This window comes from Hemibagrus wyckioides, linkage group LG04 (genome assembly GCF_019097595.1).
Source record: "Hemibagrus wyckioides isolate EC202008001 linkage group LG04, SWU_Hwy_1.0, whole genome shotgun sequence".
Taxonomy (NCBI): Eukaryota; Metazoa; Chordata; class Actinopteri; order Siluriformes; family Bagridae; genus Hemibagrus; species Hemibagrus wyckioides.
In genome coordinates this window covers 23,517,903-23,539,345 of record NC_080713.1, presented here as the reverse complement: position 1 = coordinate 23,539,345, position 21,443 = coordinate 23,517,903, and the positions used below count along the sequence as shown (strand labels likewise).

Here is a 21,443-nt window from a genome sequence, read left to right as displayed (position 1 = left end):
TTAGACAATATGAAGTCTTAGCTGTTTTACTTTCCTGTATTTGTTATTTATTATGTATGTAAGGGTATGCATGGTGGTACAGTTGGTTAAGTTTCTGAATTTGGGTTACTCTTTGTGTAATATTTACCATCTTACACCATACAAAAACATGCAGGTAGGTGTGAAGAGTGTGTGAGGCTGAGTGTGAATAGTGCCTTGAGATGGACTGGCGTCCCATGCCAGGGTGAATTCTCACACCTCGCTCCGAGTGTATCAAGACTGGCTCGGGATCCATGAATTGAATAATCTCTGTGTGCAAGAACAGACGTGTTCTATTTCATAAATCATAAATACAGGCGTTGTTTTATTTAGCTAACTATTTGGTCCCCTATCTTCACTTGGTGGTCGCTATGGTTACTTCAACACATCTGTAAACCTGATGGTGAGGAAGGCCATTTTGAGAAGTCGGAGTACAGCCTCCTCCTCCTCCTGTACTCTCGCACACATTTCTCATGCGCACTATAGTGGACTATAAGACACATTATTTTTACCCTATAGCAAGATAAACAGTGATGATAGTGTGTTTGAGATATACAGAGCCGGATATGTGAGATTAGTTATTATAGTTTTATTGACTAGACAGTCAAATTGAAAGGGTTTGACCTAAAATGTAATAATTTCATGTGAGTATAAATAATGTCTTGAATCCAGGAAACTAGGAGATGGTCTTTCCAACATGATACAAAATTCTTGTTTGGGTTTGTGGGTGTAAAATTCAGAACTAAAATGCTTTGATAGCTCCAGTAAACAAATGTGCAGGTTCATATTTGCCTATAGTGCCTTATATTTGAATGGCTGGATGATGTTTGGCAAGAAAATCTGAGCTGAAATGGTAGAGATAGTAGGGGCCCTTCTTTGAAAATCCCTGATGTAAGGGGAAAAACCGTCTAAAACAGATAGGGGACATGAAGCGGGAGAATAATGATCTTGGAGTGTGAAAGTTTTTAGATGTGTACTGAATTACTTGAAGAAAGCAAAGTTAAAATAGAAGTCAGACACATCAGCCGCATGTTTGCTAGAACTTGTACTAGTATTTATGTGAGTTTAAACACTGCATCTGAGTCCTGTGTTGCTGCTGAACAACCGAGCAGTCTCATGGGCGAACCCCTCACAACCATCGCACACTTTGGGATTTGACTTTGTTTGCCTCTGTGGGAGAAACCTGTTTCCATAGCCTGCTCAAACATTGCACAGCATACACACACACACACACACACACACACAAACACACACATACATTTTCGCACATATGTGTATGCAACCACAAACTTGCAGAAATGTATGGGAATATCGCACACACACACACACACACACACACACACACACACACACATGAACAGACGCAAAAGGTTTACGCTTATGTGTGACACACACTAATTACATTCACATATGAAGAGTTATGTTGGAGAAAATCCAAGATGAGTCGTGCACCTGAGCACCCTCCCTCATTCTTCTTTCCTCCATTACCCAGCATGCACTCAAGTTTCTCCTCCCAACTAGAGCACACACACATATATACAAACACACACACAAACACACACACTCTTAATGCTGCAATCCTCTTTGTGAAAGTGACGCGTTTCTGTCAGAAACAGAGCTAAGCTGGAGAGAGAGAGAGAGAGAGAGAGGCAGAGACACACACATCGTCCTGCAGTCTAAACAAATTAGGGTTTTGTTTTCGTCCAAGCCCGAGCGTTCTGCTTTTCCATTGGTTCCTTGTTGTAACTTGCCACTCTCTGTGGTGAAGTGCCGACTTCATATCCTCTCGTCCCTGAGGAAAGATTTGTTTAAGAACAGTCTGTCTAAGCCAACAGGAGTCATCTGCAGTAACACCAGACAGGCAGCTCTGGACATCACTTCATACAGACTTATTTCATGTGGGAGGAACCCACAGTTTTAGAGCAAAGTTTAATCGGCTGTTTGCATGATGTGTATTGGATGACCCTCAGACTGCTCTCCTGCTAGGAGGAATCCAACTTCTGTGGATCTCTGTGTGTGTGTGTGTGTGGTGGGGGTGTGTGTATGTGTGTGTTAGTTTTGCTCCAGCGTGACCCCCGGTGAATGCGCACTCAGAAGTGCACTAGTTGTTCTGGGGTGAGTTGTGGGGCGTCAGATTGGCTGGCGCAGGGCCACAGCAGAGGAGCACACTTTGCTTTTTTGCTCCAATGGAGGGCCACGGTTATGAGCGCTACACCGATGGGGAACGTGACAGCTATCAAATCGACTACCGCCGCATTGTAGGAGACACAGAGCCGGCCAGGCCATGGCTCTCCCCACGAGATCCAGAGCATCACTTCCACGGGCCATTTGGACACAACACACCACATGGACACGGGCACGGGCATGAAACAGCAGCACAACGCTACAGCGCCACCCGCATCCAGGCTGGATATGAGCCAGAAAGGTGAGACACTGCTACATTTCTCAAAAACAAAACACAAACACCCTCATGTGTATACCTGTGTAGTGGAAGTTTTGTTAACGTTAGTGGAGCAAAGGCAGGCCAGGCAAGAGGTGTGAAGTGGTAAAGGCCTTCTTAATTATTCACACCTGTTTTTAATGGTGGTGTGGAAGCAACCTTTATATTTGCTTAATATCATTTACACAAGCGAGTAGAAGATGCGTGAAAAGAAGGAAGCAGGTGCAAATGAGAGATAGGAGAAGACAGAAAAACGATTGAGTAGTTGAGATTTCAAATCATTTGTTGAAATTCTTCTTGAATATCTTAAATACTTTAACACCTCAGACAAAAAGTAAGTCTGACAAAAAGACATTGCTGTGTTTAAATATTTACTTGTAAGTAAGATTAAAATGTAATCCTGATTAAAGCTTCTCTATCAAGTACAAAACTTGGGACGGAGATGTTCTTGCATAAAAGTAAAATTAGACACATATTCTCACTGCAGCTTTCAGAGAAAACCTCACATTTTATATATTTTTTCAGTCTAATATGTAACAGTAGCATTCTTGGCTAGGAACATGAGTGTGTTTTCACTGTCCCTTGGACACACACACACGCACACAGGTCTCCAGCATGAGAAACTATCACCTATACTCTATCTAGATGTTTGTAGGTCAGTATTCTATAACTAGTTCTCTAGATCATTTCCAAGTAGCGTCAAATTTGTGATGGACAATAGATTGACCGCTCGATCTTGTGGCATAGTGGCAGCATTTGTTCAAGTATACAGGTTTGTTTCATAAAGTAGCCAGAGTACACTGGGAAGTGGTTTTGACCCTCCATGTTAAAGCTAGCCTTTAAAAAGCACAGTGAATCTGTACCTGGAACTGACGTATTACAATCCTCTTAGCTACTGAGAGCTTGGGCCGAGCTGCAGGCCGGGCACAGGGTTAGAGATATACTTGATTTAGCCCTACTTTACTCGTACTGAAAGGACATATATGTCAATTTGTACCTGAAATCCCGGTAAGGATTATTGCCGCCTAATAGCAGAAGTACAACTACAAAACCCCATGTGTGTTTAACAAAATTTTAAGGTCAGGATATGAATGCTTCCTCATTTTAATGTTGTTGCATATCTTCTAGATATACCTCAGCACTATTCAAATGGGACCATTTGCCTTTTTTCCATCAGCAGGGTTAAAATGAGCATTGGGGATTACATTAGTAAAGAGTACATTTAATCTGCAGGTTACAGTAGAAAGATTAAATATGCTCACTTTCTGGAAGGCTTCACCAGAGACTTTTTTAGGTGAAAAAGATCGGGAAAAGTAACTTTTTACTCTGCAATACAGTAAAACATGACAATGAAACTTTACATAACAAAGTCAGTGGTTTTATGTTGCGTAGACTTGCTTTCGGTGTGTTCAGCTTTACAACGTCTTTCATTCATAACACTACTAATGCCACAGGTTTCAGTATGTACAGTATACTCTATTTAAACAGTATACAGTATGTATTTCAATGAAATGTATGTTACATCGCCAATTACAGTTATCAAACCAAGGGATTATATTTATCATAGTATTCTCTGTGGTATTTCACATAGTTTGTTAATTCTCCAGATGTGGGTTTGATTTGTGGGTCCTCAAGTGTTGCTACTTCATGGCTGACTTTAGGGCAAAATTGTGCTACTGTTAAACTTCTGCCATGTGGATGAGGTTTTGCAGACATATATCAATTCCACACATGTAATTATATTTATATATAGCGACCATGCAAGATGGTCTCCTTACTAGTGGTACGAATACGTCTTTAAGTCAAATCATTTGGCTCGGCTCACTGAGAAGAATCGACTCCTTTGATTCAAAAAAGGGCTCGTTGCTCATTTTATTGCTTTGCGATATGAAGATATGGCTTAAACTCTTTCCCGGTCTCTCCCTGTGTCTCATAATGATCAACATAACACTGCACTTCAAACAGCAAGTCAGCATACAGTCGTTACGAGTGTGCCTCTTCATTTACGTGTATGCGTGTCGACTCGAATGAAGGAGTCGGCTCAATGAAACGATTCATCACTTCTCGTGTTGATCCTATTCGTTAGCTGTACTATACAAACGCATTAGTGATGCACATGTAGTATAAAATTAGGTTAAAAACTTCAGTGCTGTCTTTATTTATCAGAAGGTATGTAATAATAATCATAATCATAATAATAATAATAACAACAATAATAAGATACGAGGGCATGACCCTTGTGAAAGGGTTCTTCATAATGACGTCACTTTTTAAAGTTTGCACTGATAGGCATGATGCCATACTTGTGTACGGAGGGCTAAGGTTTGATCGATCGAGTGGTCGATTTTGATGGCACTCGGGACGGTTTTCACTTTCACTTTTTGTTCGCCGGATGCTCTCGGATGTGTGTGTAAAAGCTTTTCGTGTGTTTCCGCGTGCGATTGGTAAAAGGAACACTTCCGTGTCGGTCGGCGACGGAGCAGGATGTTTCACTGACGCGGTCGTATTAAAAAAAAAAATAATAATAATAATAAGCAGAAGAAATAAAATGCATGAAATAAAAAAAAAAACAAATAACTGAACAGCGCCACCTAGAGGCGCAGCCATCGCAGCGCCATATTTTTTTTTTTTTTTTCTTTCTAACGTGGAACGAAAGATTCGAAAATTGGAGCCTCGTGCGGATGGAGCACGCGCTGCTCAGGCGTTACACATCAGCAACTATCTGACTAACAACGAGATTTAGTGTTTTTATTTTTTTGGGGGGGGGATATTTAATTCGATTTGTTTTGTCTTCATAACCGCCCGTCATGTGAGTAATCTGAGAGAAGGGCCTTCATTTTTTCCCTCTTTTCATCTACATCTATTTCTTCCCCAGGAAGCGTTTTTTGCGTATCTTTGTCTGCTGAACAAACCCCACGCCGAATCTTCAGCGCTCGCGTAAGTGCCGTGTTAACGGTTTAATTAATGCTCGTTTTCATCTTTATTACCGTGAAGGAGAAAAGAAGAGATAGCGAAGGCGTTTTAAGTAAGTACAGGATACAGCACAGAGAAGAAAGAAAATCAGTGGTTGAGTCCCCGTCCCCAGAAAAACGCCACGGTATCGGGTGTAGTTCTCTACGTTAAGGCGCTACGTAGAATACGTAAGTCTTTAGTGTATAGCTACGTTACACTGTAACGGAGTCGCGAGCCAGGATAAATACAATCCGATATATATATATATATATATATATATATATATATATATATATATATATATATATATATATATATATATATATATATATAATGTATATGTTTCACCGTGTTAGCGTGTAGAAACAGCTTGTAGGCAATAGTTTGCACACCATGTGGTGCGCTTATGTAAGCAGTACTTGGGATCCTGTGCATAGTTGCTGTGATGGATCATTATTGATAGTCATTATATGTGGATGCACGTGATCACTCCATGCTAGATCTAATCAGGACTTGAACCTGTAATAAAAAAGATCGACCTGAACACTAAAGTGCATGTCTTGGTCGTCCATCCTATTATCGTCTGTGCCTTTAATGTGAACCACAGAAGCTTTCATTTTTGTACATGTGTGTGTTTCTACAGTATGGCTGATTACCTGATCAGTGGAGGGACCGGCTATGTACCAGAAGATGGACTCACTGCCCAGCAGCTCTTTGCTATAGGAGACGGCCTCACGTACAAGTAAGGAGTCAGGATTCTCATCCCAGTTCTTGTCCTTCATCAAATTATTAACAGCTATCGAGCTCATGATGAAGGTCTCTAAAAGTTGGAGGAGGTGTGGTGGGAGCAGGACAAGCTTGAAATACCTGCTCTATACTAAATAAGCCTACTGGTTGTATTTAATTCAGATGTTTACACTGGTTCTTTTTGATTGAATCGGTTTGACAATAACGCAATTTGTTTTCATACATGTAACATGATTCAAACCCTACACACCCATCCAGCTGAGCACCGAACCCAGGTTTGAGGACATTCTGCAACAATCATGTCACTGTTGTGGTATTGTACTCCACCTCACGCAATAATTCCTGGCTCTCTGTAATTCAGCCTAGTCGTTTTGAAACGTGTGCGAATTCAGATTATTTTAAGCAATGAAATCACATTTTGATCCATATGTAATATGTTTTCTTAAATCTGTCTGACTCTTTTTATTATACCTTTGTTATAGTGTGTATACACTGATAACATTATGAGCACTGACAGGTGAAATGAATAGCACTGATTATCTCCTCATCATGTCAACACAAGTGGGTGGGATATAATAGGCAGCAGGTGAACATTTTGTCCTCAAAGTTGATGTGTTAGAAGCAGGAAAATTGGGCAAGTGTAAGGATTTGAGCGAGTCTGACAAGGACCAAATTGTGATGGATAGACCACCGGATCAGAGCATCTCCAAAACTGCAGCTCTTGTGGGGTGTTCCCGGTCTGCAGTGGTCAGTATCTATCAAAAGTGGTCCAAGGAAGAAACAGCGGTGAACCGGCGACAGAGTCATAGTCTCAATGATGCATGTGGGGAGTGAAGGCTGGCCCGTGTGATTCGTTCCAACAGACGAGCTACTGTTGATCAAATTGCTGAAGAAGTTAACGCTGGTTCTGATAGAAAGGTGTCAGAACACACAGTCAGGGCTGTTTTGGCAGCAAAAGGGGGAGGGATCAGCACAATATTATGGGCAGATGGTCATAATGTTATGCCTGATCGGTGTATACATACCCTGAAAAAATGAAACATGTAGCTATATATAGAAATATAATCTACACACTGCTCTAAAAATGGCAGAATTTAAATTCAGTCTTTTTGGGGAAGAGTCCATCAGCCCACAGATTTTTAGTTGGATCAGATCATTTTAGTTTATCAAAAACATTGATTTTCTTTTGGTTAAGACAGTCCTTAGTTGATTGTGATGCATAATTTGGGTCATTGTTACACTGAATGGTGTAATTATTTTTCATCTTACTAGCAGACACCTGAAGGTTTTGCACCAAAATCCACTGTGTATTTATAGATATTCATGATTCCCTCCTCCTTGATGAATGCTTCAGTTCTGGCTGAAGAAAAGCAGCCCTAAAGCATGGTTTTGCCATGGCATGGCCTTTTTTGCACCCAACATACCTTTTTGAAATCATCTAAGTTTTTATAACTTTTGGAATCGTTCTAATCAGGAATAACACCACAGCCTTTGCCACATGGATTTGGGATTTTTGTTAGCCCAGGCATGTGAATAATATAAGAGATTGTTGTTAAATACAAAGAGAAATCCATACTTGTCAGGTATTCTTGTAGCTCATTTAATGTAGCCTCATGTCCCTTGGCAGCCTCCCTGGTAAGTTTTTGTCTTGTCCTTTTATACATTTTGACGGGACATCCTGTTCTTGGGCATATCACTGTTAATGATTGTGGTGTTCCACCTTAGAATGATATTTTTCCTGTTTTTCCCTTTAAGCTTTATACACTGTACATTGGGCCTGCCATTTTAACAGGGATGCATTTTTATATGGCGCTTTTTATATCCGTTTTTCATATCTAATACGAAATATACTGATTGTTTAGTATTGCAAGCCCTTAAACGAATTAAATCTCCTCTAATTTCCTATGATTTGACATCTGGAAATATCTGTAGTTAAAGTAAAAGGATATGAAAGATGTTGCCGTTGCCTTTCATAACATAACTAGGAAGACTGAAGCTCAGTCTGTTCCAAAGGCAGATTGAACCACGGCTATTTAAATGATGTGGATTCTATATACCATTTGCATTAGGCAATGACCGATCTGTATTTCAAGACACAAAATCGGGCTTCTCTGTTCATGGTCTCAGACTTTCCAGGCAAAACGAAAGAGCATAGTATTCTCAGATAACTAAACCTGGCTAAACTAATCAACTTCTCATGTGTGCTCTAAAACACCACTGTCAGCGATTGAAATATCCCGACCTGAGATAAACTCGGTGTTAAAACCAGTTTGTGATGTTAAAAATTATATTATAAAAATAAATTATATTTTTGCAATATTTTGCGTAGGTCTCATCACATTCCAGAAGTTATTAATAAAGTCTGCTGTGGGAAGATTCTCCAGTATGTGTGTGTTGGCTCAGGTTCTGTAAATTAAAGGAAAGAAAAAACAAATGATGTGGTTTAACCTACTAGGACAAGTAGGTGCCTGTACGTGCCTTTCAGTCGTATTTCCGAGGGGTTTCTGGGTTTGATTTAAGTTCTTCTATTTCCTTAAGGAAAATTGCACTTACTGGAAAGTTTTTATAGCTCTGTAGATAAGTGTTTACGTGAGTGGGTAAACCGCTAACGTTTTTTTATAGGCCACCACTTCTCAGGACATCTGTCAGGGAGATGGCTTTGAGCTCTATGGCAACCTTGAGACTGTATCCATAGAAACAGAGAAACAGACAGAGATGAGAGAGAGAGAGAGAGAGAGAGAGAGATGTTAATAGAAAGATAGAGGGAAAGAAGGTCACTGCCTTATGGTCGGGAATAGCACAACGTGCCGAGCTTTGATGATATCAGCTGTGATAAACTTATTAGTAAAGTAGTGGCCTCCGTTCATGTCCACAATCTGGACACAATCTCTAATGGAGGCTCTATATGCACTCTTAACTATAGCACTGTGTGTGTTAGAGAGTGTGTGAGAGAGTCGGTCTTTCACTTACACTCACATAATATGTCATCAGGATCATGAGATTACTAATGGTGAACTTTGGCTGCCTCTGTGTCTGTCTCCTCCTCACTGCTGTGACACTAATGCTGCTGTCAAATCTGTCTAATGTTGCAAAGTGAAGAATGATAACTGGACGTTTCTTGGCACCGAACTTTATAACTAGATGATATTATTCATACGCATACTCGGTGATGTGTAAGCTATACCGCAATTCACTATACCGCAATGGATGGTCTCCTTTTGCAATAAAATATAACCTACTCTGTATAATCTCTCAACTATTTGTAATCTAAATTTCACACGGAAAACGATTTCCTTCAGATATACACACGCTAGGCTTTTTAATTAGCGGGTTTATTTCATCTCAAGTTAAAATAAACCAAGCTTCCCATGATTTCTCAGAAAAAGACGTTTCTAAGCCACGGGATCAGAGTTTATAGGCGTGTGCATTCCTTTCCATCAAAAAGCATTAAAAAACTTTATTTTTAGCACTTCTGTTTAGAAAAACGTTAGCAGCTGACAATCCACAACTATGCCACTGGAAGCTGTGAGGCCTTGGCCTCCAGTTAAAGTCAAATCAGCCTAATTAAATGCATACACTCACACACAGCTAGATGTTACACCCAGGTCTTTCACAGCATGATTTCCATGAAAGCGAGTGTGACCCAGTTCATTCGTTCTGATTGGTAATGTTCATTTGCTATTGCTTATTTGTTCATGTAAACATAATGATGCATGTCCTGTATGTCTGTATCTTCACCATCTCTCTAACGATCTGCTCTTTTTTCTGATGTCTTCGGCTCAGTGATTTTCTCATCCTGCCTGGTTTCATCGACTTCACCTCAGATGAAGTGGTGAGTATCTTCTGCATGAAACCAGCTCAGCATCAGTCATCGATCTTTCCCCCAGAGCGTATGTCTTCATTTAGCCGTATGCCACGTTTAATAACGATTTACCGAGCAGGAACTTTTTCTAATTAAATAGTGAGGCCGAAAGGCTCCACCATACGCACCGGGCAGGAACAGCTGCGTCAGTCGCCCGTGTACTTTGGAAGCAAGCTGAAGCAGGGAGTGGAGTGTATGGTAAACAGCTGATTAAGGGACAGCCGATAGGGGTGAAGGAGCGCAAATGAGATGTGCAAATGAGAGGCTCAGGTGGCGCCAGCATCCCAGGTGCATAGGGCATGTTCTCACAAGCAATGTGGCGTGTGTGTGTGTATATGTGTGTTTCTATACACTGGGTTCTACGAGAGAGGGGAAGAATCAAGCTAGTAGATTATTTACTTTAAATGTATGTAGTTCCTTAGAAAGATTTTTTATAAAATATCATTATTCTCTCATGAAACTAAACAAAGCTGGTGCTGAGCTGATTCTGATTGTTCGGTACTAGTTCGATGATCTACGTCATTTACAGTGCGTCTCTCTGCATGTATTCTCCAGAGGGAGGAATTGGGATAGAGTGGAAGATGTTTTCTTGTCTCTTACCACAGGGATGTTAAATGAGTGCATGTTGATCCAGATAAACAGGTGAAAAACACCCATGTTTATGTTTTGTATGAACACTTTCTAGCTGGAGTAATGGCTTTAATGAGATGAAGGCTTGTGTGTGTATATATATATGTGAGAGCAATCTGAAGCAAGGTCTTGGACAACAATAGGGGTCAGTAACACGAGCCAACGGGCATGCAATGATATTAATAGTTTGTGCAGTGCAAAAGGTTCTTCCTTTTTTTTTTCTGTCCACCTTGAATTGTTATACAATACCGAGACAGTGCACTGAGACTTAAAGTAACCCAGAGCAGGGGCTTGTTCTTAAATAACGCCAATGGGTGTGACAGAGGGGGCGGTCCTGTGTGTCTGAATCAGACTAATATGGATAACAGTCATATGAAAATGTGTTGACTACAATCAGTCTGTATTTGATGCATGCCGTCTGAAATTACTTAGTGGAAATGTATAAAAGGTTAACCAGCTAGTTAATTGCTTCTAAGGAGGTTCATATTTGGAGCAGATACGAGTTACATATGTCAGTGTAGGATGCTACAAGGAATCATTTAACAATTCTGTAAAAATATGTCATAATGATTTTGTTCATTAGTTTATGAAGCTCATGCATCGATTCCATGGAAAAATAGACTGGTTTAAAATACTTATTTGTGTCCTCACAAATTTTTAAGACGCTAATCAGTAGACCGTGTTTTCAAAATCTTCTAGCATATTTCATGGAAATGCATTTGGTGTAATTATCTGCACTGATAAAGAATAAATGTTTACACAGCAACTGTTTCAAACTGCCTTATCGAGGTAGTCATACCAGTATGTCATGAAAACACTATAATCTAACTGATATCCAGCTCTTTCCCCTGTGAAATGACCACATGCATTTAAATATTATACTATAGAGTAATTTGTAGCACCGTGAAGCCTTTAATTATCAGTGTCTTATGCTAATCTTGGGATTTATGTCGTCATTAAGGATCTGACCTCGGCTCTGACCCGGAAGATAACCCTGAAGACACCACTCATTTCATCTCCCATGGACACTGTGACCGAGTCGTCCATGGCCATCGCTATGGCTGTGAGTATCGCACATACTGTACATACACCCTGGTCTATTCTGAAGTGACAAAGCCTGTGCAGGGCAGTGTGAGATTTCTTCTTTTTGCCTTTTAAATGCAAAATTGGCCACTTGTTTATTGTTAAGTATATAACATTAGAAATATTAAATTGTCATATACAGTATACGGCTTGTTCAGGTAACAGCACTTAGCTTGTGTATTTGTGTATATCTGTAAATGGACAGTCATATTAAGATGAACAGAACTTGGTGGCATCTTTAAAACTTAGTCCAAACGATCACTTTAAGACAACTGACTTGTTCCTAATGATTCTCAGTGTGAAGGGTATAGCACTCTATACAGCATACATATGCTCACTTCAGAATGGACCATAGCCAAAATGTAATCTGGCTCTTTGCCTTGACCTCTTTTCTAATCCGTGTGTTAGCTCATGGGTGGAATTGGCATCATCCATCACAACTGCACACCGGAGTTCCAAGCAAATGAAGTTCGGAAAGTAAAGGTGAATCTCAGACTCTTAATTACTCTTGGATTGTGTAGTATGCTTCCTAATGAGGTGTCTAATCTTTTTAAATGTGATTGCGGCAGAAATTCGAGCAGGGCTTCATCACAGATCCAGTAGTGATGAGCCCTCGGCACACGGTGGGCGATGTGTTCGAGGCTAAGGTACGGCACGGCTTCTCCGGCATCCCCGTAACCGAAACTGGTAAAATGGGCAGCAAGCTGGTGGGCATCGTCACGTCACGAGACATCGATTTCCTGTCAGAGAAAGACTATGACAGACCACTGGAGGAGGTTTGTACACAAATGACAGTACGGCTCCCTATAAATAATATATACATTTATATTGACTGATACTATACCTGAGTTTCTAGGGTTGTTTGTAGCAAGATCAATTTATGCAAAGCCTTTTAAACTGTGATTGTGATCTGAATTTGCCAGGCGATGACGAAGCGTGATGATTTAGTGGTGGCGCCAGCAGGAGTTACTCTAAAAGAGGCTAACGACATACTGCAGCGCAGCAAGAAAGGTCTGGTTTCTTGTGTTTTCTTGTCAAGTGCTTACAGTGGTGCCATTCATTTTTTTGATCCTGATCCTAATACGAGTTTTATCGTTAACAGGTAAACTGCCCATTGTGAATGACAGTGATGAACTGGTGGCCATAATCGCCCGCACTGATCTGAAGAAGAACAGAGAGTACCCTCTGGCCTCTAAAGACTCACGTAAACAGCTGCTCTGTGGCGCCGCCATCGGCACGCGTGAGGACGACAAATACCGACTGGACCTGCTCATGCAGGCCGGAGTGGACGTGGTAGTGCTAGTAAGTTGAATATGGTCTGGAATGTTCTTAATTGCACGCTGCTCTAATGTTTTTATTTATTTATTTTTTTTGCTGAGGTGTTGTATACTCTATCTGATGTTTCCGTGTTTGTCTTTTAGGACTCCTCTCAGGGAAACTCTGTGTTTCAGATCAGCATGATCAACTACATTAAACAGAAGTACCCTGAGCTACAGGTGGTAGGAGGAAATGGTGGGTCACTAAGGGTTTTTCTTTCGCTGTCTAGATCATGTAAAAAAAAATAAAAATTCTTAGTCCAAGAGTACAGTAAATAAATATAGTCATTCTGTGTTAAAATGCTTTCCCGTCACGTTACTGCCACTTTATCTAGTTGAAAATGCCTGTGCTTGATGACATGATGATTACATTATTAGGATGAAGGGAGACTTTCAAAGTAGATTAAGGCAGCTAATTATTACCGTTTGATTCGTTTTATTTATGACTCCTGTTCTTTTCTTCGTCTCTGTCTGTAGTTGTGACAGCTGCACAGGCGAAGAATCTGATCGATGCAGGGGTTGATGCTCTCAGAGTGGGCATGGGCTGTGGATCCATCTGCATCACTCAGGAAGGTGTGTATGTGTGTGAGATAATATGTTTAATATGTGAATATGAATACTTACATTAATGTATGCATGTTAGGCTTGTTAAAGTGTGTTTTTGCCTGCAGTGATGGCATGTGGAAGACCCCAAGGCACCTCTGTGTATAAGGTAGCGGAGTACGCCCGTCGTTTCGGAGTGCCAGTAATCGCAGACGGTGGTATTCAGACAGTTGGACACGTAGTGAAGGCTCTTGCTTTGGGAGCGTCCACAGGTAGCCACGACAGGCTGATCAGAACTGATATGTAAACTATTTTGTTTTACTTCTCTTACCTGTTTGCTCTGTTTTGTTGTAGTTATGATGGGCTCCTTGCTTGCGGCAACCACAGAAGCTCCTGGTGAGTATTTTTTCTCAGATGGTGTAAGACTGAAGAAGTACCGTGGCATGGGCTCTTTGGATGCCATGGAGAAAAACAGCGGCAGCCAAAAACGCTATTTCAGGTATGTTTTAATATCTATAAACAAAAATATGCTTACGTTATTGTGCCTACAGTTTAACTGCCCAGGCTATATTTACATTATTTAATAACTGTAGAATGTTTTATTTATAACTCCTTTTTAATCTCCATTATTAGCAATATTGGGGTATACAGTATCGATAGAGCTTAGTCTCTTCTCATGCTTGATGGCCAATGTGTGGAAAGTAAACATGTAGAGAACTGGAGTCACCTTTTTACCTCCTATATATTTCCCCTTGGAACAAAATGATCTAAACATAATGGTACATTAGTATGATTTGTCATTTATTTAGAGACGTTTAGCCTGGCCATTAATGGAGTGGGAAATTATTACAAATAAAAGATCTGTCCTTATCTGCAAAGCTAAATGTTTATACTCCTTTGTTCATGTGTGTTACAGTGAGGGTGATAAGGTGAAGGTAGCTCAGGGAGTATCCGGCTCAGTCCAGGATAAAGGCTCTATCCATAAGTTTGTGCCATACCTCATTGCTGGAATCCAACATGGCTGCCAGGATATTGGTGCAAAGAGTCTGTCCATTCTACGGTAAGACCATAGCTCATGTAATCTTTTTTAGAGCACTGGGAAGTCTAATTGTGGACAGTAAACACTCTGGGGATTTACAAGAAGTGTTGATGTTTTATATGCCTGAAAATAACACGAGTGTTTCATTGCTGTCAAATAGATTTTTCAGTTATTCTAGTCTTCCTGTTAGCTAGAACCAGTTTGGCCAGCCTCTGTAGTTTTTGTATGCAGGAATTCCAGTAACTGTAAAAATTAATTTCACCAGTTCAGATTTATTTTATGAACCATGTCCAACTTTTCAGTACTATTCAAAAACTCAGTCTTAAATAGAACAGTTTTGGTCATTTCAGCCACTGTTTAAAAAAAAAAAGACCTGTTCCCTAGCCTAGAGGGTCATCGCACCCCACTTTAATTAAAGCTTTTTCTAATCGTGTGTCTATAATGCATGTTTTCTGTGTTATATGTAGTTCTATGATGTACTCTGGAGAGCTGAAGTTCGAGAAGAGGACCATGTCTGCTCAGGTGGAGGGCGGCGTCCATGGCCTGCACTCGTAAGTCTCCGCCCACCTTGCTCACATCCACTCAGGCCTCCTGAGCCGTCAGTCACCCTGTCTCTGTGGCTCTTTCTCAGTGCCCCTTTCGCAATGCTGCCGTGTTCAGTGACTGCTCCAGCAGGTGTCAGGCAGAGCCTCACAGAGCACTCAGGACACACAGGTGCTGAGACTGACAAATAGCCTGTATCTCTTGTTTCTCACGCTTTGCGGCCCACTTTCACATGCACTGCGATAAGTCACGCCACTGACTCCCACTGACACCAAGCCCTGTTTTCTGGTTTTTATCTTTTCCCTTAGACAAGAGAAACTGACATTGTTCTCTGTGTACAGTGTGAATTCACTATTAATCAGAATGTTTCTCAGGGACTTTAAGGGCTTGACTTTGCTGATGTTTCAGCTATCTCACCCTAACCCTTCTGGCTCTATTCACTAGGTCATCTTCTAAGTAACAGATTTTGCATCAGTATAATTTAAAGTATCTAATCTATACTTAACTGAATACTAATTTTCACTTTATCGCAATTAACTTGAAATGTAAACAATATTACTGTGAAAGAAAACATAGCACTTCTTTAATCAGAGAGTGTTGAAACTGTGTCTACTTTAAGATAATTGTACCTATTCCAGGTCAAAAGCAGTACCATGTAGCCAGGTTGTTTTTACCTGCCCCTTCCTTCAATGGTCATTCATACAGACTATAGCAACTAAAATATTAAACTAAAATCTAAGCAGCAAATGGTTGGATGTGTAATATTAGCAGAGCTTCTCAGACAGGCGCTGCCAAATGCAAGACTCAATCAACATAAACCATTCTAAGATACACACACAGTGTAAGATAGACTAGGGCCAAAAGTTTGTGGACACCTGATCAAACCCGTGTGCTTTTTGAACAGAACATTTCAGTTTTAATCTGTCCACTCTTCTGGTGGAAAAGGCTTTACACTAGATTTCACAGCATGGCTTTGGGGATTTGTGTTCATTCAGCTTTAAGAGCATTAACAGCTGCTTAGAATTTCAGTTCATCCCAGAGGTGTTCAGTGGGGTTGAGTTCAGGGCCATGTGCAAAACACTTAAGTTCTCCAATCCAAACCATGGAGCTTGCTTTGTGCACATTGTCATGCTGGAACAGGTTTGTACTCTTTTAGTTCCAATAAAGAGAAAATTATAGTGCTACAGCATACCGAGATATCTGGACAAATACAGTTAGGCAGTAAATGTGGGAGAGATGGTCAGATGTACACGGTCTTTTGGCCCTATAGTGTAACTGTAGCAGGCTAAATATAAGCTCTGTGTTCTATGGAAATAGACACAACAACCCATTCCCATCCTTGGGGATCCTCCTGGTCTCAGGTGGGAATGCAAACAATAAATTTAGGGATTGTGACAGAGACCAACATCACCCCTAACACTTTTATTTTAATCTTTATTACTCTCTAGTCAAATAGACCTGAATATAGTCTCTGAAATATAAATATTTATTGTGTGTGTGTTCATTGGAGGAGTTGAGCCAAAGGTGTGTTATTATTTTTTTTAAATAATAAAATAAAGGTGTGTCTACTATTTTTTTAAACTCGAGCAGTACTAAACTGGCCTTCTCCTGCTATGTTCATGCTGTCACCAATCATTTGTGAAGCTGAGGGTGAATTTACTTCTTATTGTGTATTAATTGATGTATTCTAGATATTTGAATGTAAAACAGCAGGCATACTGGACTTCTTTACAGTTGACTTTAGTTGTTTATTTTAAAACAAATTGGTCCATTAACATAACAGGATAACCAGACAAACCTAGTTATTTAAACATTATTACAGACCTGCCAACCTTGACACATTCTGTATAGGAACTAGATTTTAGCATAGAGTTTCTCACCCTACCATGTTACGTTAAAACATAGCACTTCTCGTATGTGAATCTGGAGTGATTACACAGCTGCTTTAAAGTCTCAAAAATCACCCCCCCCCACTCTCACGTCTATTATCTTGGCTTATCTCGAATTTACTGCTTGAATTTTCGCTTCATGTCAAGCTAAACGGACCGTGTTTCGGAGTTAATTAATGTGAAATAACATAGGAAAAGTGTATATAGTTAACTATAATGTTGTAGTTAACTATATTTATTAGATCTTTCGCTGAATGGTTTCGTCTACAAATGCCGTTTTCACCCCCCTTTGTCAAATCTGAGACTATAATCATTTTAATGGGGATTAGAAAATGATCTAAAAAACCACCAGATATTTTCGTCATGGAAAAGAAAAGCTACCGCTCATCTATTTTCGTTCAGATTTAGACATTAAAACATTTTGCATGAACAGTTTCTTATTAATTGCTGTGCAGCTTTCTCAGCTTTTCATTTTCAACTAGAAATATTTCTACTTTCGAGAAAACTAGTGTCTGCGTCTTAACTAAAAAGGGTGAGCACCTCAAACCGCTTCCCTAAGACTGTACTTTATTACTCCTGGGGGGTTGGCAGGTCTGTTTCCAGTACCAGTTTTGTCTGGATTTTTCTTTATGTAGATATCAGACACTCAGCAATCCCCTCTTAGTTTACACAGCCCCCCCCCCCCTCCTAGTATCTTCTTATGGAATGATGTGAAATTCTCTTCTTCTCCTCTCTTTTATGCACTCATCGTAGATATACTTTTGTGCCATGTAAGTACTCAGTCCTCATGTCTGTGTTTTTTTTTTTTATGTAAATCATGGTGGAGGGGATTGTGAGTTGTAGGATCTTTTAGTGAAAACCTAAGTTTTACCTTTTCTCCCTTGAGATCACTTTCTCTGTTTTAATTTCTAGATGCTCCTAACATCCTTTTGCAGCTCATAAGTCCCGCATCTACTCTGTATGTAAATTCTAAGAAAATAAAGGCAAAGTGAGTCAAAAATGCTAAACATTGGGTGTGATATTAGCATTTTTGGCTGATTTATACCTTTTTTACACATAGAGATCGGGCTGAAAGAGGATATGAGGAAATATTGAAATCATTAATAATATTGTTTTCTTGGTTGAAGTTGTGATTTATTTATTTTTTTTCTAGAGGTTAACAGTGTTTTCCACTGAAATCATATGATTGGGGCTCTGGGGGTGTTGAAGGTCAATGGTGTTAGGGTTTATGGATCTGTCACTACACACAGCTCACTTCCTCACTCCTGGAACTAATACTGCTTAGTTGATCTCCATTTCCTGCTATTTTAATTGCCCAGAAATATTGACAACATAATTATTGGGTTTATGTTTTCGTGCATGAACACTGTTTAGAATAATTCAGCCCGTGTTTCCTGAATTTCAAAGTCTAAACCTACAATCGATGCAGATTTGTTTATAATGAGGTAAATTGGAGGAGGTGGAGCTTCCTTTGCACTGAAATCATACAGACCTCCCAATCATCATCTGGTATAATCTACAAGAAATCCTAAATATAAGCATGATATAATAATAACAAAAAAAAATTAATCATACGTCTCACTGAAGGGTAAAAACCCCTGCAAATTTATCAGTAACTTTTTCTAGATTGCGGATTTCAGCCCCTGATAAAGAGGAGCGCGAGTTGTGAGAGGCTTCTCGCTAATCACTTGAGCACAGGTGAGTTACAAATAGTCTGATGAGGCTGAAAGGATCTCCTCCAAACTTTCATCATATATCACTGACAACAAAAAGCTGACATCTTGTCGGTCGCATTCTGGTATTCAGGATGTGTTGAGTGAACTTGGATAAAGTGGATTATCCTTTGAGATTCGGTAGGAAGCCTGGTGCTCAATAAACGCAAAATAGCCGTGGAGAATCCTCATCAGTTATGCATTCAATAAATCAGTCTATATAAGCATAAGCAATCGTGTATTCCAGGAAACCGTCCTCTTTTTGTTGGTTCTTTGTTTTGTTATAGTCACGTAAAGTGTCACTAGTTTACCCCCGAAATCAAACTAACAGTGAATGAGAAGCTTTATCATATCAGGTCTCCTTTCTAGTTTATATTGTGCTCATCTCTTTCACTGGTCGCCCTGAAGAAAGAGAGAGAGAGAGAGAGAAAAGGGAGTAATAGACTTGGGTGGCATGTCCGTATACTTGGACCCGTGCCCAAGTATCAGCTGTGTGTGGAAAATATCAAGCTCCATCAAACATCTGATGTGTAAGTACAGCCTAAAATACACAGTTGGTGATACACACAGTCAGTCAGTCCAACTCCAGCCAGTTGTACAGTTATGACACCGTGCCATGGTGAGCTGTGTGGTAGCAGGGTAGTATCCGATGTGATGTGTTGTCTTGTACACAACGTCGTCTTTGGCCACTTCTGATAGGTTGAACTCTTCTACATGGTTGTAAAGGGGACACTGTTTCAAACTGATATCAGTTAAAGGTTCATTCAGCCATACCTGAAGAAGGTGTATATATAAATATATATATAAATAGCGCATATATATATATATGTGTCGTTTCTGTTTCGCTATTACATCGCTATTACAGACAGCAGGACCTTGGTGGATGCTTTACAATGTTAAAAATGGACATCACTGATACATGCTTGCTGACCTTGCATTGAACGTTAATGACGTGCTTTGTCTCTCACGTAGTTACGAGAAGCGGTTATACTGAGGATGGCGGCAGAGGCCATACGACCCTAGCTGTGACCAAACACAACTGATTCATCCGATCTCTCCTACATTCCTCCTCTCCTCTCTTCTTCCTCCTGGTCATCCTCCTCTGAAGAAACAATGGTGTGTTTTTCCCAACCAGGTGTGTTCAGCAGCAGATGTGCAGGTATCCTGCACTCTACCTTTGTAACACAGACATGGACATTGCTGTGCGCTGTTGTGTGATGACAACTGGCTTTTTTGTTATTATCTTTTTGTTTCCATTTTCTCCTCATATGACAATCCTCTTATGTTTTACGTATCTTCGTCCTCACAGGATAGTATAACTCTCACTGCTTTTTCAACTCATGCTCAATGAAACCAAAATGTCTTCTCCGTGGGCCTGCAAGCAATAAGCTTTAATACTGTGCACCCGGGCTGGTGTTTTGGTCACTATATGGCTACTGGGTGTAAAAATCAGAACGGCGTATGGAAGATAATGAAGTTTATCTATGAAGTTTTCGTACACATTTCACAGACTTAATTCAATTTGCTTTTTAGGTTCTCCAGTTTAGCAGGCTTCTATAATGGAACCAGGAGCTAAGGGATAGCCTTAAGATAAAAATCAGAGATCCTTTCCACCTGCACGCCTTACAAACGAAAGCAAAGTGTAGAAATACCATGCTACCCCAGAGATGCTCTATGAGTGGGATTTATTTTAGCATTTTCCTATCTACTGCACATACTTTCTTGCCCAAACGAGATATCTATAACACCTTTTATGGATCCAACAACACAATAATGATTTTCAAGCCAATTTACTAAGTGGTTGCAATTATGGTAGCGCTGCTTTGTATTGGAAACCCTTAAGCGTTAAACTTTCCGTCGTGGGTGACTTCAATCCGACTAGAGCAACATTTGTCATCTGTGTGTTGAAGTTTGTGACATAATGCTATATCACTGCACAGTTTCCATTTCCTGGAAGAGTCACAGCTCCTTTGGGGTTTGGATAATAATGTAAGAAAAATGTTAGTCGTGTACACTATACAAGTGTAATACCAAACGTGATTGTGTATGCTATACAGTGACTATTAGACTTAATTCATTCCCAGGAACAATTGATAATGTCTGAAGGTGTCATCTCTGTTTGTGTGGATGTGTGTTGTCTTTTTTGCTTGAGTCATTGTTTGAATTTAGAGTGTATAAAATAGGTTTACTTTACAACAGGTTTTTCTTATTTCGTCTGCGATTGCTGGCAAGTCAGGCAGTTCCCTAAATTTGTACAGAGTCTTTTGGACAAAAGAAACTGCTCAAAGAAATCTATTTTATTATAGTCCTTTATTATGTTCAATGTTACTATCTTATTTTTGACAATATTCTGTAAAGCGGCTGTGAGGATCTCACGTAGAACGAACAGGTGACTACAGGACCACGGTTCATCAGACACAGAATGACGTCAGAGCATCTCAAACAATTTAATCTCTGTGCTTATAGCTATTTCAAGCACAATCAGAGCTAAAAAAAAAAATGGTGCAGTTTTGGGGTGTTTGACCTCAAGGCAGAGTTATTGATTACTGACATTGAAAGGCTTTTGCTGCTCATGTATTACTGTTGTACAGGATACCGCCCAAAGCTGAGCACTCAGCCATGATGTGCAAAAGGGTCACATTAATAAAGATGGTTATGATCCGAGGGCG

At 40.1% G+C, this 21,443-nt stretch overlaps 1 protein-coding gene across 3 annotated transcripts; it reads left to right on the top strand.

The window, feature by feature from the left end:
• Positions 1-1,687: 1,687 nt before the first annotated feature.
• On the top strand, positions 1,688-21,438 carry impdh1a (IMP (inosine 5'-monophosphate) dehydrogenase 1a). Of its 3 annotated transcripts, none has more exons than XM_058387260.1 (16): positions 1,688-2,443; positions 6,054-6,152; positions 9,941-9,989; positions 11,611-11,712; positions 12,141-12,215; positions 12,302-12,508; positions 12,656-12,743; positions 12,835-13,034; positions 13,154-13,244; positions 13,526-13,621; positions 13,720-13,863; positions 13,946-14,090; positions 14,508-14,651; positions 15,098-15,181; positions 15,262-15,344; positions 19,747-21,438. In XM_058387260.1, exons 1-16 carry the CDS (start codon positions 2,205-2,207, stop codon positions 19,815-19,817), a joined length of 1,917 nt encoding a protein of 638 aa, XP_058243243.1. In that variant the 5' UTR covers positions 1,688-2,204; the 3' UTR covers positions 19,818-21,438. The 3 variants fall into 3 exon arrangements, with proteins under 3 accessions (XP_058243243.1, XP_058243244.1, XP_058243246.1); XM_058387261.1 differs by lacking the exon at positions 15,262-15,344 and adding an exon at positions 17,816-17,832 and having other exon boundaries at positions 1,692-2,443; XM_058387263.1 differs by lacking the exon at positions 15,262-15,344 and having other exon boundaries at positions 1,697-2,443.
• Positions 21,439-21,443: the final 5 nt, after the last annotated feature.

Bases quoted from the DNA above. Each gene is read 5' to 3' on its own strand.
- impdh1a (XM_058387260.1), top strand. From the start codon at position 2,205: ATGGAGGGCCACGGTTATGAGCGCTACACCGATGGGGAACGTGACAGC. The intron at 2,444-6,053 runs GTGAGACACTGC...GTGTTTCTACAG, and splicing joins GCTGGATATGAGCCAGAAAG to TATGGCTGATTACCTGATCA. The intron at 9,990-11,610 runs GTGAGTATCTTC...GTCGTCATTAAG, and splicing joins ACTTCACCTCAGATGAAGTG to GATCTGACCTCGGCTCTGAC.